The sequence below is a fragment of the Poecile atricapillus genome, chromosome W (genome assembly GCF_030490865.1).
Source record: "Poecile atricapillus isolate bPoeAtr1 chromosome W, bPoeAtr1.hap1, whole genome shotgun sequence".
NCBI classification, from domain to species: domain Eukaryota; kingdom Metazoa; phylum Chordata; class Aves; order Passeriformes; family Paridae; genus Poecile; species Poecile atricapillus.
The window spans coordinates 100,517,692-100,532,382 of NC_081288.1; the positions used below are offsets into that span (position 1 = coordinate 100,517,692).

General features: G+C 37.6%; 1 protein-coding gene across 1 annotated transcript in view; it reads right to left on the reverse strand.

The window, feature by feature from the left end:
* LOC131591640 (BDNF/NT-3 growth factors receptor-like) overlaps nt 1-14,691 on the reverse strand; it is a 660,084-nt gene that overhangs the window by 524,547 nt on the left and 120,846 nt on the right. The window contains exons 7-10 of the mRNA XM_058862552.1: nt 12,334-12,470; nt 9,215-9,347; nt 7,468-7,767; nt 2,887-2,919 (exon numbers count right to left, since the gene is read on the reverse strand). Coding sequence (XP_058718535.1) covers nt 2,887-2,919; nt 7,468-7,767; nt 9,215-9,347; nt 12,334-12,470 — 603 coding nt within the window. The remainder of the gene's footprint in view (nt 1-2,886; nt 2,920-7,467; nt 7,768-9,214; nt 9,348-12,333; nt 12,471-14,691) is intronic.

Genomic DNA, 14,691 nt, shown 5'->3' on the forward strand with positions numbered 1-14,691 from the left:
ATATGGGATGAACTGACTGCAACCCCTGTTCCATTCAGGGGGGAGGAGGTAGAGAACTTGTGAGTAAAGTTAAGCCCTGGAATGAAAGGGGGGGTTGATATGAGAAACATATTGTCATGGGGTTACTTTACCTTTAAGAAAGTTAAAGTTGCTGGGGACTGAAAGGAGTCTTTTCTCCTGACCAATTATTGGTCATTACTGGGGATTGACAGCAATTTTAACCATTGAAAAGGGAGATCAACTTGTGAACCCTACTTTAAGATGTAAAGTCAGGGCACTTAGGTTCTCTTTGTTTCCTGGCTGTGAAAGGTAGCAGAGCTCCGGCCTCTCGCTCTCTGCCCGGCCATGCGGCCGGGCAGGGGCTGGGCTGGGCCTGCCATGTCTCCCGGCTGGGAGATGGGGCCTGCGGGGGGCTTGTCCCGGGCCCTGGCCGGGCCAGGCCGGTCCCTGGCTCCGCTGCAGTTTTTGCCGTGATGGAATTCACTAGAAACTGCCAAGTGATGAAGGAGAGAGGCTCTGGGCCTGCAGCAAGCAGAGACACCGACCACGCTCTCCAGAGCAGCTATGAAGAACCTTCCATCGCAGACGGCTCCAGCTCTTGTTCAGCAGAGATCACTGAACCATCTACAAAAGCTTGGGCAGGATTTTAACTCTTTCATTACCCAGATGAGACTTGCGGATTAATCTTTTTATTCAGAGAGAGAAAAGGAGAGTGATCAACATGAAAAGAGACTTTAGAAACTACCAATGACAGGAAAGAAAAGAAGCTTCAGAAAAGGTACAGAAAAAGGAGATGCTTTAATTAAGCTGAAATATCTTTCTGTTAAAACTATGGGGATGGACAATGAAGTCCTGAAAAGAACTCCTTTAATTCATGACAGTATGGGGAGGAATAGAGTGTTCAAGGTGTAAAATTTGAGTAAAAAATAGAACAATTGTGATTTAGTGAAGTGCTGGAAAATTTAAAGCCTTGAGAGGCAATGAGAAAACTGTTTTCTAGTGAAGCTCACAGAAACAAATGAAGAGGACTTTTGCTTTTGAATAACTCATCCTTAAAAATGCCATCCCTAAACTCATGACCCATACACACCTCAGAGTGATGTGAGATGGGAGGAGTGGGCTCTGATAACAGCAGCTCTGTGCAGCTAATATCAGGGAAAAGGAAAACTATAACAAAAATAGTTTTCTTGTGAGAAACTCCATAAATTAACAGAAAGAAACTTCTGTTTCTCTACAAAGACTGGTGAAAAGACTGTAGAAAGAATTGGGACTGTTTAAAACATCAAAGTTGTAACTTTTTTTGTCTCTGTTGTCATGTGAACAAAAGAATGGTGGGTAGTAAGAGATGAAAAGATTTTTCTGGAAGTTTATTCTGGTGTTCTTATTGTAGTTTGCTAATAAACTTTCTTTATTCCTTTTAAGTTTTGTGCTTGTTTTGCTCTTGTTCTAATCCATATCTCATGGCAAGAAATAAGCAATTTTTTTGTTAGTTACTGGTTTAGAACCACGACACATATATATATGAAAATTCTGAATTTTAGAAGCATATAATGTGCTTAAGCAGGTGGAGGGGAAACAGAAATATATAGCTTATTTAACAATTTTGTAAAAGTAGAAAAACAACTTGTAACAGAGCACATAAGAATGTAACGTGTTAGGGAGAAACAATTTGTAACAGAACACACTGGAATTTAGTTGATAGGTAAAGGCCATAAAGATAAGATGGATATTGTGAAAACTCAGTAAAGCGGGACTTAGATATTTTGAAAACCCGATAAAGCAGAACTTGTGGCTTAAGAAACCAGCAGGAACCAGGCTCCTGGTTTTGGCCAGGAGAAACTGACCTGGGAGTTAGCCAAACCTCGGGTGTGCCTGCCCAGAGACAGAGGTCAAAAGGTGAACATCTGAGGAAGATCTCTTCATCAGAAGACTCTGCCTGCAACCACCAGGAGGCATGGCACCACAGAAGACTAATTATAATATGAAGCACAAGGAGGCGGAGAGTGGGTGGGGAATGGATGGGCATGGAGGTGTGGATTTTTGGGATCTATGTCTATTTAAACCTGAAACCTGTCTTGACCAGGCACGCATGTATGGTGGAAAATCCCCCATGCATCCCAGCTGGAAATAAAACATACCTGCTTTACAATTTTAATTGTAAGTCCTTATTCCGCAACACACGGTGGGGGAAGGTATTTTTAACATTTGGCTTTATTTCTTATCATCCTACTCTGATTTCATTGGTAATAAATTAAACTAATTTTTCCAGGTTGAGTCTGTTTTGGCCATGACACTAATTACTTAATGATCTCTCCCTCTCCTTATCTCTACCCATTAACCCTTTTTTATTTCTCTCTTGCCCTGTTCATTTGTGGAGGGGAGTGATACGGCAGCTTTGGTGAGTGCTTGTCATCCAGCCAAGGTCAAACCACCAGAACAGGAAATCTCATGTCTGCCAAATTCATTTTTAAAGGGAATTTAAGGGTACATTTTTGGAGGCAAAACAAATATGGAATCATTCTTGGAAAAAAAAAAGTTATATAAGGGAAATAATGAACTCGCTTTTCTCTGGGAAATGCTAAATGCTTCTGGAAGGTTCGCAAAATCTCATGCCTGTCTGCTACATCCAACAATTTTCACCCTACAGTACCAATTGTAAGAATAAGTAGGAGTGGATTTATGCTAATCTGAATCAAAAGAAGCAGCATAAATAAAAATTGCCCTCATTTATCTTAAATAATGTCAGGAAAAGAACCAACAATACACGGGGCCTTTTAGAATTACGTTATACGCCATTTCACTTTAACTGGGACTGACATTCAGTCTTTTAGTGGTTTGAGTTTCTTTATTTCTATCATTAAAAGAAATAAAAAAGTAGATATATACCATAAACATCCGGATCCACAATTAGGCCACTACCTGTGCATGGAAAGACAAAAGGAGGGAAAAAGAAAAAACAGAAAAAAAAAGCCTTTGTAAATACATTTCAAATGCAAGAAGAATAAGAACTTCTTTAAGATATTTTTAAGAGCTTACATGTTATTTGCAAAAACATTGGTCAATACCTACACAATTTCAAAGCAGCATCAATATATTGCATTGTAATTTACAATTATTTTAGAATTATCCCAAATATTAACACTTTGCTTTGTGTGAAACAGATAATGTGCAAGGCATTTGTTGTAGTAAAAGCAGGCAGATTTACCAAATGGGTAAAATTCTGCTCTCTGCTGCTAATGTATATCTGGAATAAGTGCAACAGTAATTGTTCTCATTGAAAATCAATGGTAAAATTCTCCCTGACATTATGCAGAATCAGACTTCAGTGGGAGTTACAACAACCGACTTTTACCTGGTTAGAAAATTTGCAGTTAAATCACTGAGACAGAAATCTGGTTTAGAGCTGCAGCACTGTGGCAAATTAAATTATAGAGGATGCTGTTAAGAGGATGCTCCCAAGAAGCTAGCTGCACACCTGATCCACAGACAGAACTCTTACTGAAAATAATAAGATTTCCTATATGCAAAGAAACCAGAGATGCCAGACTTTGCACAAGCAAAGTGGATACCTGTCTAGTACATATTTTTCTACATTTTACTAGTTCCAGTTTGCAGTTTTTTCCAATTACTGCACATATGTAAGGCTAAGTACATGTGTGAGTATAACACACACTGAAGTTAGTATACTATTAGTCTACTCATGCTTTGAAAGATACTTGTGTTATTATAGAATCATAGAATATCCTGAGTTGTCGAAGATCCACAAGGATCATCAAAGTCCAACATATTTCAATATTCCCATTCATCCTAGTCTATAATGTATTTATAACATGCCTTATATATGGTTTTGTTGTTGTTGTTGGTTTATTAATAAAATTAATAGTTAGAACCTTTAAAGGTGACTCAAACTTTAAAAAACATAATTCCGTTTATAGTACCTTGCAGTAATTCCATAGCACTGACATTACACTGGAATAAAGTCACTGTGAAGTGTTGGAGTCTGAAATACAAACTGTGTGCCCTTGTTTTTAATTTTTAGTTCTAAAATTCAAGAAAACATTGAATTTCATATTATATGAAATTCATGAGCATGTTTTCATAGTGATACATGAAAACAAATGCTAAAGTTAGATAAGAAAGGTAGGTGTGTAGATTAGAAAGTTTCTTAAATCACAGGGTGAAAAAAGTAGTTTAGAGAACAGGAGACAATATGGAGGATTTAGGGTGTTGTCCCTTGTCCTTTCTTCTTTCTTCTTCATGTTCTTCTCCTAGAGGTTTTTGGGTAATAGTGAGTGATTGGATAGAAAATGCCGCAGTGCATCACAGAGGTGATGGGTCATTGGGTCATTAAGAAAAATAATATACGTGTCTATTGTTAATTGGATAAAAATAAGTATAAAGATAAAAGAACTGCATAGTTCGGGGCCATTTTGTGTATCAGACACGAAGTGTGCCACAAGGCCTTGTTTGTACCATCAGAAGAAAGAAATGTACCAAATTGCAAAGATTAACCTTGTAACCAGCCTAGAGAGACCTGTTAAGTTTTGTAAGGATCCTTCAATAAACACGAGAAACAAGATTCTAACGAGCTCGAGAGTTTACTTCAAATAATGAGGACTGAGATAAGCGGAACTCCCCACGAGGGAGGATCCCAGAAGAATTCAGCCCAGAGAAGGCTGGGAAACTAGAGAAAAGCTGTATCTACAGAGAATTCAGCCCAAAGAAGGCTGGGAGACTAGAGAAAAGCTGTATCCACAGAGAATTGAGCCCAAAGGAGGCAAAGAAAAGAGAGAGAGAAGTAACAGTGGAGCATGACCAGAACATAGTTGTTTCTGCTTATTCAACAGCATGAGAATCTGTGCTGAATATGAGTTGCAACCTATTTGCAAAATGGCAGCAGACAATAAGGTTAATTTTTAAATACATTTGATGATATTCTAGTACCCAGAGATATAAAGAGGCCCCATGAGAATGGTCATATCAATCTGCAGAAATTTATAACAAGTTAAGTAAATGTGTGCTACTATCTGTCCTCAAGCAAGTTCTGAGCAGGGTTTTTTGTCCATAAACCTTGTGGAGATTCAGTTTTTCCAGTATAAAACATTCATCTAATGAAAAAAACAGTTTACCTTCTGTATGAGTCCTACTTCTCTTAATCTGAAGAAAAAAATACCCAAACAAAATTCCTAGGCCTTTACCCTGGAGTTAAATGACAACATTTTTATTACTCTCTACTGGAAATGGGATCACAGAATCAGACTGATTTAACCTGTAATTCCTGCCAGGGGTATATAAAACAGGAAGCCATCTATTCCATTCAAATATCTTTTATAAAACTAAATACTTCACTTGAAATAAAGTTGAAAAAATCAAGAAGTTGGACCAACCCCAAATTTCTGTGTAGTATTTCATACATAAAAACATCATCAAAATGTTGGTTGAATCTATTTCAGTGTTAAAGTTTACCACAGTAATTTTGTGTGTTTACATGCAATTATTTTAATGCAAAGAACAGCATTGTTGTTTGGTCCCTGTTAGAACAGGGTGTTGTGCAAATAGAATATTACAGACATATCCTATTTACTCATCTTTATAAACTGCTTCAACTACATTTGGTTTGCTTGCTTCTCTCTTTATAAAGTTGACATTTAAAAAAAAAAAGCAGCAGCAAAATACTCAAGTCCCAAAAATACTTGTGCAACACAGTCACATGTTAGTAAAACCAAGGCTGAGGAAGCTAACTAGTTAAGTAATTTCTCCTGCTCTTAATTTCTAAGACTGGTTTGGTGCCATTCCCACATATGAACTGATTTTTAATGCAGTTACTTCCAGGATATATGTAGTCCAGTTTGAAAACAACATAGATTATTTTGGAGACTCATAATGCACATGCTTATAAAAAGGAAGGAACAAATAAATAATGGTGTCTTTATAATTGGGAGGATATCTTTAATTTAAAAGGCCAGAACTGGAAAAATTTTTCAGCTTACAGGGGACAAGCATTAAAAAAAGGAACATTAAAGGAGAAAAACAATAAATTAATATAAATGTATTAGAGGAACTGCTATTCTCTTAAGAAAATTAAGCCAGATTCATATTCAATCATCAGAGTGCAAGAAAACTTCCATTGTATGCAGATTATCTACATGGTTAACTGTTTGATTGTAGCATTAAAGGATGCCAGTAGCTGAAACCATGACCTGTTTCTGTAATTGGTCTATTTAAGGAAGGACTGTAGAGAAAAAAGAAGAGAGAAGCTACTAAGAACAGGAGGAGAAAATAGAGCCTGATTATATCAGCTCTTCACCTTGTCTTTCTAAGGGTGGGAAAGAGAAAGACTTACCATCTCTCTCCCTGTAGCAGGCTGAGTTGATAGGAACAAATGTTAAATACAAACCATATTTTTAACCATATTTTTACTGTCTGTAGCCTACAATGTAGGAGAAGGAATTTAAATATTCAGATTTTCTCTATCACATAACACTGGCACTGCATATTGCTCTTTCAAAAAAGAGGGAGGCTATTTCTATCCAATGGTTAAAAAGCCAAAGATATACACATGCTCGTATTTTCAGATATGATTTCAAAATTATTTGCACAAAACTACATCTGTATTTCCACTCATGGTCCACTCAGTTTTTTCGCATACAACGATGCCTTCATATTCTTACAATCACTTCAAATATGGTTTTGAAGATGTGGGAAAAGATCAAACCACAATGTAAATTAACTACTTACAGTAGTCACTTCAGTTCAGTGAATTAATTCACCTTTGAGACTGCTCACATAAGCATTTAGGAGGTCTGACCTGGAGTCTTTAGAGCAGCATAAAATGCATACATTTGAAGATAACCATCCTGAGCACAGGTATTCCTAGGCATGCAGATTCCCAACCTCCACCAAAATGAATGGGAATTGGATGTCTAAATGCATGTGAGGACCTGAGAGCTGGTCCATCCTGCCTTGGCATTACTTGTTTTCTGTCCAGCTCCCTCTAGTGTCCTACACAATATATTATCATCATCTCACTGGACTTCATTAGTGATTTCACATCAATGCACTAGATGCTACATAGGCATATTTGCTGTGTGTTTGGATACACTCCGTACTTGTACACAGTGTAGAAAACTTGCAGTGACTGAATTGGTACTCAGTGCTTTCCAGGATCAGAACTGAAGCTAAAGAAAACACTTCAGAAACAGCAATATTTTACTAGCCTTAACTGGCATCGAGCATGGTCACTCAAAGGGAGGATTTAAAGAGCACTAGCTTGGCATCCCATAAAAAGCAATAAAAAAGAAGAATTTTTTTTAAAAAAATTATTGTTTTGCAACTAATCTTGAAGACATTCATTCAGAGAAAAGACATGTATAAGACGCTTCCTCCAAAATAACTAATCAGGCCAGGAGCACTGTCTCCACATTTTTGCCAGTTTGCAATTACTAGCATAAAAAAAGTTTTACTCACCGTCTCCAGGCACTGACATGAAATGAGCATTAACCTGTTTTTCATCCTCTCCATACTCATTCTTTGCTAGTAAGGTATAAGCACCGTTGTTCAGATGGGTAGGGTTGTCCAGCTGAAGGCAGCCATGGTATTCACTTTGATTGATAACATGTATTTTAGTGCAGATGTATTCAGACTCATTCAGTATAGCTCCTTCATAGAACCACTGCAATGTGGGCTTAGGCTTCCCTTTCACAGTGAATGGAATACACCAGTGGTGGTCTGGAGTTGGAGATTCAATAAATGTGATATTTGGTGCAACTGTATTGGGGAAAAAAGAGTGAAGAACATCAGAATATCCCCAAAGTATTTTTTTTTCCTCTGGTTATCAGTGCTAAAAAATACTACTTGAAGGAATTATATCTATTTGGAAGATACACAGAAAGCCTACCTGTTCTGCCTTGGGTACTGTGCTCACAACTGAAATTAAGCCATTCTTTAGAAAGAAACAAAACAAACTAGTTTCAGACAAAGTGTGAACCCCCATTAAATCACTTACTTTGCAAGGTGTGGAAAGTTCAGTTACCAGATCACTGAGAAGGAAGATAGGGAAATTTTAGCTTTAGCGTGTTGAAAAAAATCACACAGAGGAGCGTTGAAGGAACAAAGCAGTATTAAAAATATTTAAGATTCAGCAAAAAGTAAGTACACTGGAAATATATTCAGCTAGGAATCTAAACTTTCAGGTGACTTCTTTAAAACAAAGCAAGAACAGCTCATTTCATTCCCTGGATTTTTCTGTCACGGATGGACCATTTTCTGCTATACATTTTCATTCTTTGTTCAAATGTGCTAAATGCCTCAAGTTGACAGACTTCTGTTTCCCTCAGTAGACTATTCCAACACCTTGCATGTTATTTTGCTGTTAGGAAATTTTCCTTGATATTTATTCTTAACTGTATCCAATTTCATCTAATTATGCTCCCTTTTATCACTCAACAGTCCCAATCTCAAAATCTCCTTTACACTGTTCAAACATTTCTAGTTTATGTCCTTTTTTATGGCTATTACATATCTAATTCCCAGCTACAAAACATTTTAAGTGCTTCTAGAGTGATTTCTCAAGTTTGCTGTCATGAGCACATGCTGAAAAAAATGTCCACCTACAAAGTGTTCCATTCCCATCTTCAATTAAGCAACATATTTCATAGAAAATGAATTCAAGTTGGAATCTCAGGTCTAAGAAGCTAATGCTTGTATACTACATGTCCTTTCCCCCTTCCTTGGCCCTGACAAATAATTATTCAAAGCTATGACAAATAAATTTACATCTGACAGAACAAATGAAGGAAGTGCGCCAATTTTTGAACAAAGCAATTGCCGGTTTAGTTGTTTTAAAAAATAAAATTTGTAGTTTATTATAAATAATTTCTATGACTTGATACATACATGTTTCTTAATTCCTAAGATAGTATGTATGTATATGCACACCATTACAAACCTGTTTACACCAACAGTACCACTGAGTACTTGGGGTTTCAGACATTTACTTACAGATTGCTCAGACTGGAAGGAACATAGCATTTAGAAACAATTTTTGCTGAAGAAGTCAGAGCAAAAACAGGTAAAAATAACAACTGGTTATTGGGCTATTCCCATAATGAACTGCAATAGATAGTTCACATGCCTAAAGTGTGTTTCTACTTCAACAACCTGTGTGTCCAACCCAAAATAGCTATCTCAAATGTGGTTTAGTCTGCTTACGTACAGAATACTGTGAGCTCAGCAGAGGCTTGGTCCTCTCCCACAATATTCTCTGCTATGCAAGAAATCCACAGTCCGTTGTCCACAGATGAAACGTTCTTTATGGTTAGTGAGGCAGGATTCTTACTTGTGTCACTCTACAAATGATCAAAAAATATGGATGTGCTAAATATGGTATAAAGAAACTATGAAGAGAGGGGGAACCCTTGGCCACAGTTACCCAGAATTTTCCATTTTTTCTTCCTTTTAGCTGTATCAGATTGTAAATAATCAAAACATTACTTTGGTATTTTATCCAAACAGATACAAAACACCTACAGAACAAATTGTAATCATTGGTAGGGATGGATTCAAAGCTCCAAAGCTTCTACCATGCCATTTTCTGTTTCTCCCTTCTTTTGACATCTCTTTCCCTCTACATAAATGTTGTTATTCTGCATCCATTCCCTTGCTTATCCCTCTCTTCAGTTTCATTATCAATTTCTATGGTCCATTGTTAATGTCTTTAATCTTTTTAGTCCCTCCTCTATTCTGTTCAGTCCTCACTTTTCTTTTTATCTCTTTCATTTACACTTAGCTTGACGTCTCTTCTACTACTGCCTTTTGAGCTCTACTGCACCTTGATAATATCTTGCCTCTCCTCCTTAGCCAAACGTCTCTTGAAAGCTTCTTGCTATCATGGAACCTTCCACAAGAAAATATGTCCCTTCTACTAACTGAACTACTGCCCAAGTGCTGTTTTACTGTGCTCGAACACAGGCTAATTGAGGTAAGAATTATGATTTACAGAAAGTTCCATGCATTAAATGCTGTATTAAATACACAGCAATGCTACACTGCATAAAGCAATTTGCAAAAAAATAAAAAAATAAAAAAAAAAATTACAAAATCAAAGCAAAAAGCAATTACAAAGATTTTTTTTTTTAAATTATACCAGCTAGCAAAGCTAGATATTAAAGCCTCTTTATCTCAAATGAAGTCCTTAAAATGACAGCCAAATAATTACTATTTTCATACTTCAATTTTTCTCATAAAATGCAGGATTGTTAAAAAGGAAAGGAACCAAACATTTAGAAAGTAAGGAAGAATTAAGATGACTTTTTTTAAAAAAGCCTTTTGGGGTACTTATTGTACACATGTTTTGATGCTACACAGAACACAAGCAAATACCAACACTGAGATTAGCTCAGTTGGTTGGAGCATGGTGCTAATATTGCCAAGGTTGCAGGTTTGATCTCCATATGGGCCATTCACTTAAGAGTTGGACCTGATGATCCTTGTGAGTTCCTTCCAACTCAGAATATTCTGTGATTCTGTGAAATGATATGCTACACCTGTAAAATTACAGACTTCCAGTGGTAGACAATGGGGACATGTGAGAACACTATTGCATACAGGATTGCAGGACCAGAATTCTAAACATTGAGATGACACCTTAAATCCACTTAAATGTCCCATTGGGGCAGGAGGAGGGGAAAAGCCAACACTTCGATGCATGTCTCTACATATTCAACTTTCAGAGGTGAACAGTCCTCAAAGCAGGAATTAAATCACAGCGCTTCAAATTGGAGGCTCAGGCTGCAGGAAGTCTAACTGACATTAACCAGCTTATACAGCAGCATGAAAGCTGAGCATGTGGTTAATGTTGAAGGACTGAGGGTTGGTTTTCACTTTTCTAACATTTCTCTTTGCAAAACAGGCAAGCAAAACAGGCAGAAGCAGCATAGGAAGTTAAGACAAGGGAGGCAGAAACAAAAATTTGAAAGTGAGAAAAAGGAAACCAAAACCAACACTCACAGAAAAAGAAAATTTTAAATGGTAAATGAGGTTTTAAAGGCACTCATTCTTCTGCTACTGAAAAGACTACTGTGCTCCAGAGCTATACTGTAACCCCCTCTCACAAAATTATGTCTGGATAAAAAAACTTTTCAGGAAAGCTCAAAGAAAACTGAGCATGGCATTTGAGAGATGGGAAGGCTAAAAATTGAAGTGATCTTACCTTTTGAACAGTATCCCAAATTTGTCATGTTGCTTGACTCAAACCCCCCCCCACACCACAACTGCATAAATTCCTCAAACTGTTTTAAGTTTTTGCTGATAACTGATGCATTTTTACACATTAGAGAAAAGTTTAAAAATAACACTAGTGCTCTGCAAAGCTCTTAAGAAAGTTGAAAGACATGCTAGTCAAATTCTACATAAGCCTAATGTAATGACCTCAGTGAAGAAAATGCAGAATTTAAGAGGCCTTGTCTCTTCCATACTGCAGCAACATATTTGGAAGTACACATCAAATGCTTTGTACAGACCCAAAAGCTTTTAGGTAGTCTGCACTCTCATGAATGCAGGGGAGCCAGTACCATAAAATTGTAAAAAAATGAAGGGTCTTGCACATTGTAAATAACAGAAGTCAACAGCTCCATGTTGAAGACCTGCTTAAATGCTTCTCCTTATCAACATCTTTAGCAGAAAGAATCAGTATATCTCCAATGCATACACAGCCTAAGGCAGGTGCACAGAATACCAGGATCTCAGGAAACAAAATTCCCCCTCTATATGGGTTTATTGAGAAAACATTTTCATAATTCATAAGAAAATTTTGCAATAGTAAAACCTTGACTTTGACTTTCATGACTCGTATAATTTTGTTTTCCTAAAGGAAAATGAAACAAATCACAAAGTAATTAATATTTACAACTAACATTTCAGCACACCAAGCTTTTGGCCTAAAACTATAATAAAATTAAAGACAAGGTTTTTCTCACAATTAGAGTAGATTGAACTTGCTCTCTCTATGCAGGTATTTGTGATAAGAAAGTACTTAAGCTTCAGTATCCTGATTCACTACATTACTTGCATGAAATTACAGCACTCTCATTTACAAAAGAACATCCAAAAAACTTAGGTGCAAATCAGTTTCTCAAGGAATAAATGTTTACCATTTTCCAAAAGCACCGCAGCAGTCACCATGTATTGAAGGTAATTAGAAATAAATGTAATCCATAACATTAATTTACTATTTCATATTTTTTATTAAAAGTTAAAGTTAGAGAAAAGGCTTTATTTCATTCTTTGGTAGATTTCTTGTCTCTGAATTGCCACGTATTTTAATATGAAACTTACCTCATGGTTTGAAACAAGATTAGTGAGCACCCAGGATACATTAGGGGGCGGCCCTCCAGTAGTATCACAGTACAATGTGATGCTCTTTCCTTCCACCACGGTGATGTTGTAATTGCTTAAGTTTGCTGAGGGCAAGTCTATGACACAAGCAAAGAAAAAGAAACAAAAACACACCCAAAAAAAACCAAAAAAAAAAAACCCACGTGGATATTTGTCTTTGCCAGAAATAGATATTGCTCAATCCTATGGGAAATGTATGAATTAAACGAAGAACACTGCTTACTTAAAATTCACTGTGGTCACTTATTGCTCAGGAAGCGGGTACAAACAGAATGGTTGGAGATATATGAATATAATCCTTAAGCTGCTACATAAAATTTTTGTGCCTCCTTCATTTCACATTCAAAGGAAACATTCTAGCATGTGGAAATACATAAAGCTAATTATAGAGGAAAATGTTTCAGGTGGGCAAATAGTAGTTATTTTAACTTCAGGTTTTAACTTCCAAAAAAAAAATCCCGTAATTTTTTAACAAAGTAGATTTAATCTCTCTGTTGTAGCAGTTGCAATTAAATCTCTATTTTTCAGGGACTAATTCACATTGTGGTATTCCCACTATTCTCCATTACATTTAACATGAAAAACTTATTAACCAATGGTATCACATAAGAGATTGAAACCCTTCCTCATAGACAGGAGAGAAAAACCTAGATCTTCAAGTACAAAGTGCACAAGAGGGATACAGAGCCCTGAAGAGATCAAATCAGTTGTCCTGGTTGCAGAGAGGGGGCAGAGCTTAGTGCTGTGTGGGCATGGATGTTATTCTATACCAATTGTGTCATCACTGGAGGGCATGGTTTCAGGAGGAAACACTAGCCACAGGAGCCCCTCACCATCTTGCCTTTGTTCCCAATGGCCACATAGTGTTGCCATCTTATCTTTGTCTAGGGAAGCCACATAGATGTGAACTCTGGGGATGGTCCACCATCTTGGTTTTGTTCCCAATGCTGAACACCATTTTGTGGGTAAAACACCATCTTTTTTTGTATACTTTTGCTATTATTATTGCAATTGCTATTGTGCATTTCTTAGTCCATTGCTTTGTTCTTTCAGTAAATTGTTATTTCAAGCCATAGTCTCTGCTTTTGTTCCTCCCTTACCAGAAGGGGCAGAGGAAAGGGAGTGGTTTATTGTCACAGTTGCAGCTAGCTCATAGCTGCCAAATAAATTTGGCTATATCAGACCCCCAAATTCAACCTGCCTAGAAGTAAAACAAGTCCCCAGATGGGGCAGGGCAGGGATGGGTTAGATTCAAACCCAAGCAGGGACCTCAGCCAGTCACATTCAATCTAGAAAGCAGACATATCACTGGTCAAGGAGCTGGGGTGGTGTAAAGACCCAGACCAATCAGTTGTCTGAGCCCGGGAGTTTTAAACCCCCTATATAAGCAAGCTTCCATAATAAACCATTGCTGTTTGTCTTATGATCAAGAGGACTTGAGTCATGATTTCTTTCTCCAACCTATGACCGCACATAACACATGGTGCCCCCGTGTGAGGATACAGCCATCCCATGAGGAGAGCGGGGGCAGACAGAACAGCCCATTAGGCTGTAAAAAATATGGTGAGCGACAAGAGCCAACCAAAATGGTCTGTAGAGCTGACCAAAAATCCAGATTTCCCTTTGTAAATACCCCTTGTAAATAGAAAACGGCACTGAAGAAATGGGAGGATGGTTTACACTAGAAGAAAACCTCATCATCAAGGTATGGATTTTCCTTTGACCTAAAAGGGGAGTAAAGTATATACAGTAGGCATTGCTAGCCTTGCTGGTGTGGTCTGGGAACCACAGACTGAACATCATAAAGCTCTGGAAAATTGTTTTGGACTTGCTGAGGTGGTTGGAAGCCGAGCAGGACATGGGGACAGCAGTGGAGATGAGGCAGATACCACCTGCCGAAATGCCTGCCAAGGACACAGAGCAGGGCAGAGCGGCAGGTGAAAAAACGAGGGGGGAGCGGCTGTTATTTGCCGAAGTGGTGCTGGTGCCAGCGGTGACTGCATCGTGCACGAGTTTGCCTGTGCTGCTGTCATAAATAAAATCTCTCAAGAAATCCATCCCGGTTAAAATACTGTAAGTGTTTGGTTGTGTATAGTTAATGTTCTTGTCCCATTTGTAAACCTTGTTTGTTGTACCCCCTGTTTACCCTGATAATTGTTAGTAATGTTAATTACTTACTGGTTGTTGAAGTGTTTTAAGAGTTCTCTTATAAGATGTACCTCTACCCCCCTTTCCCTTACTTCCCTGTTACTATGTAACAACCTTGCTCCCTACATTCCTACCTCCCTTCTCCCGCCG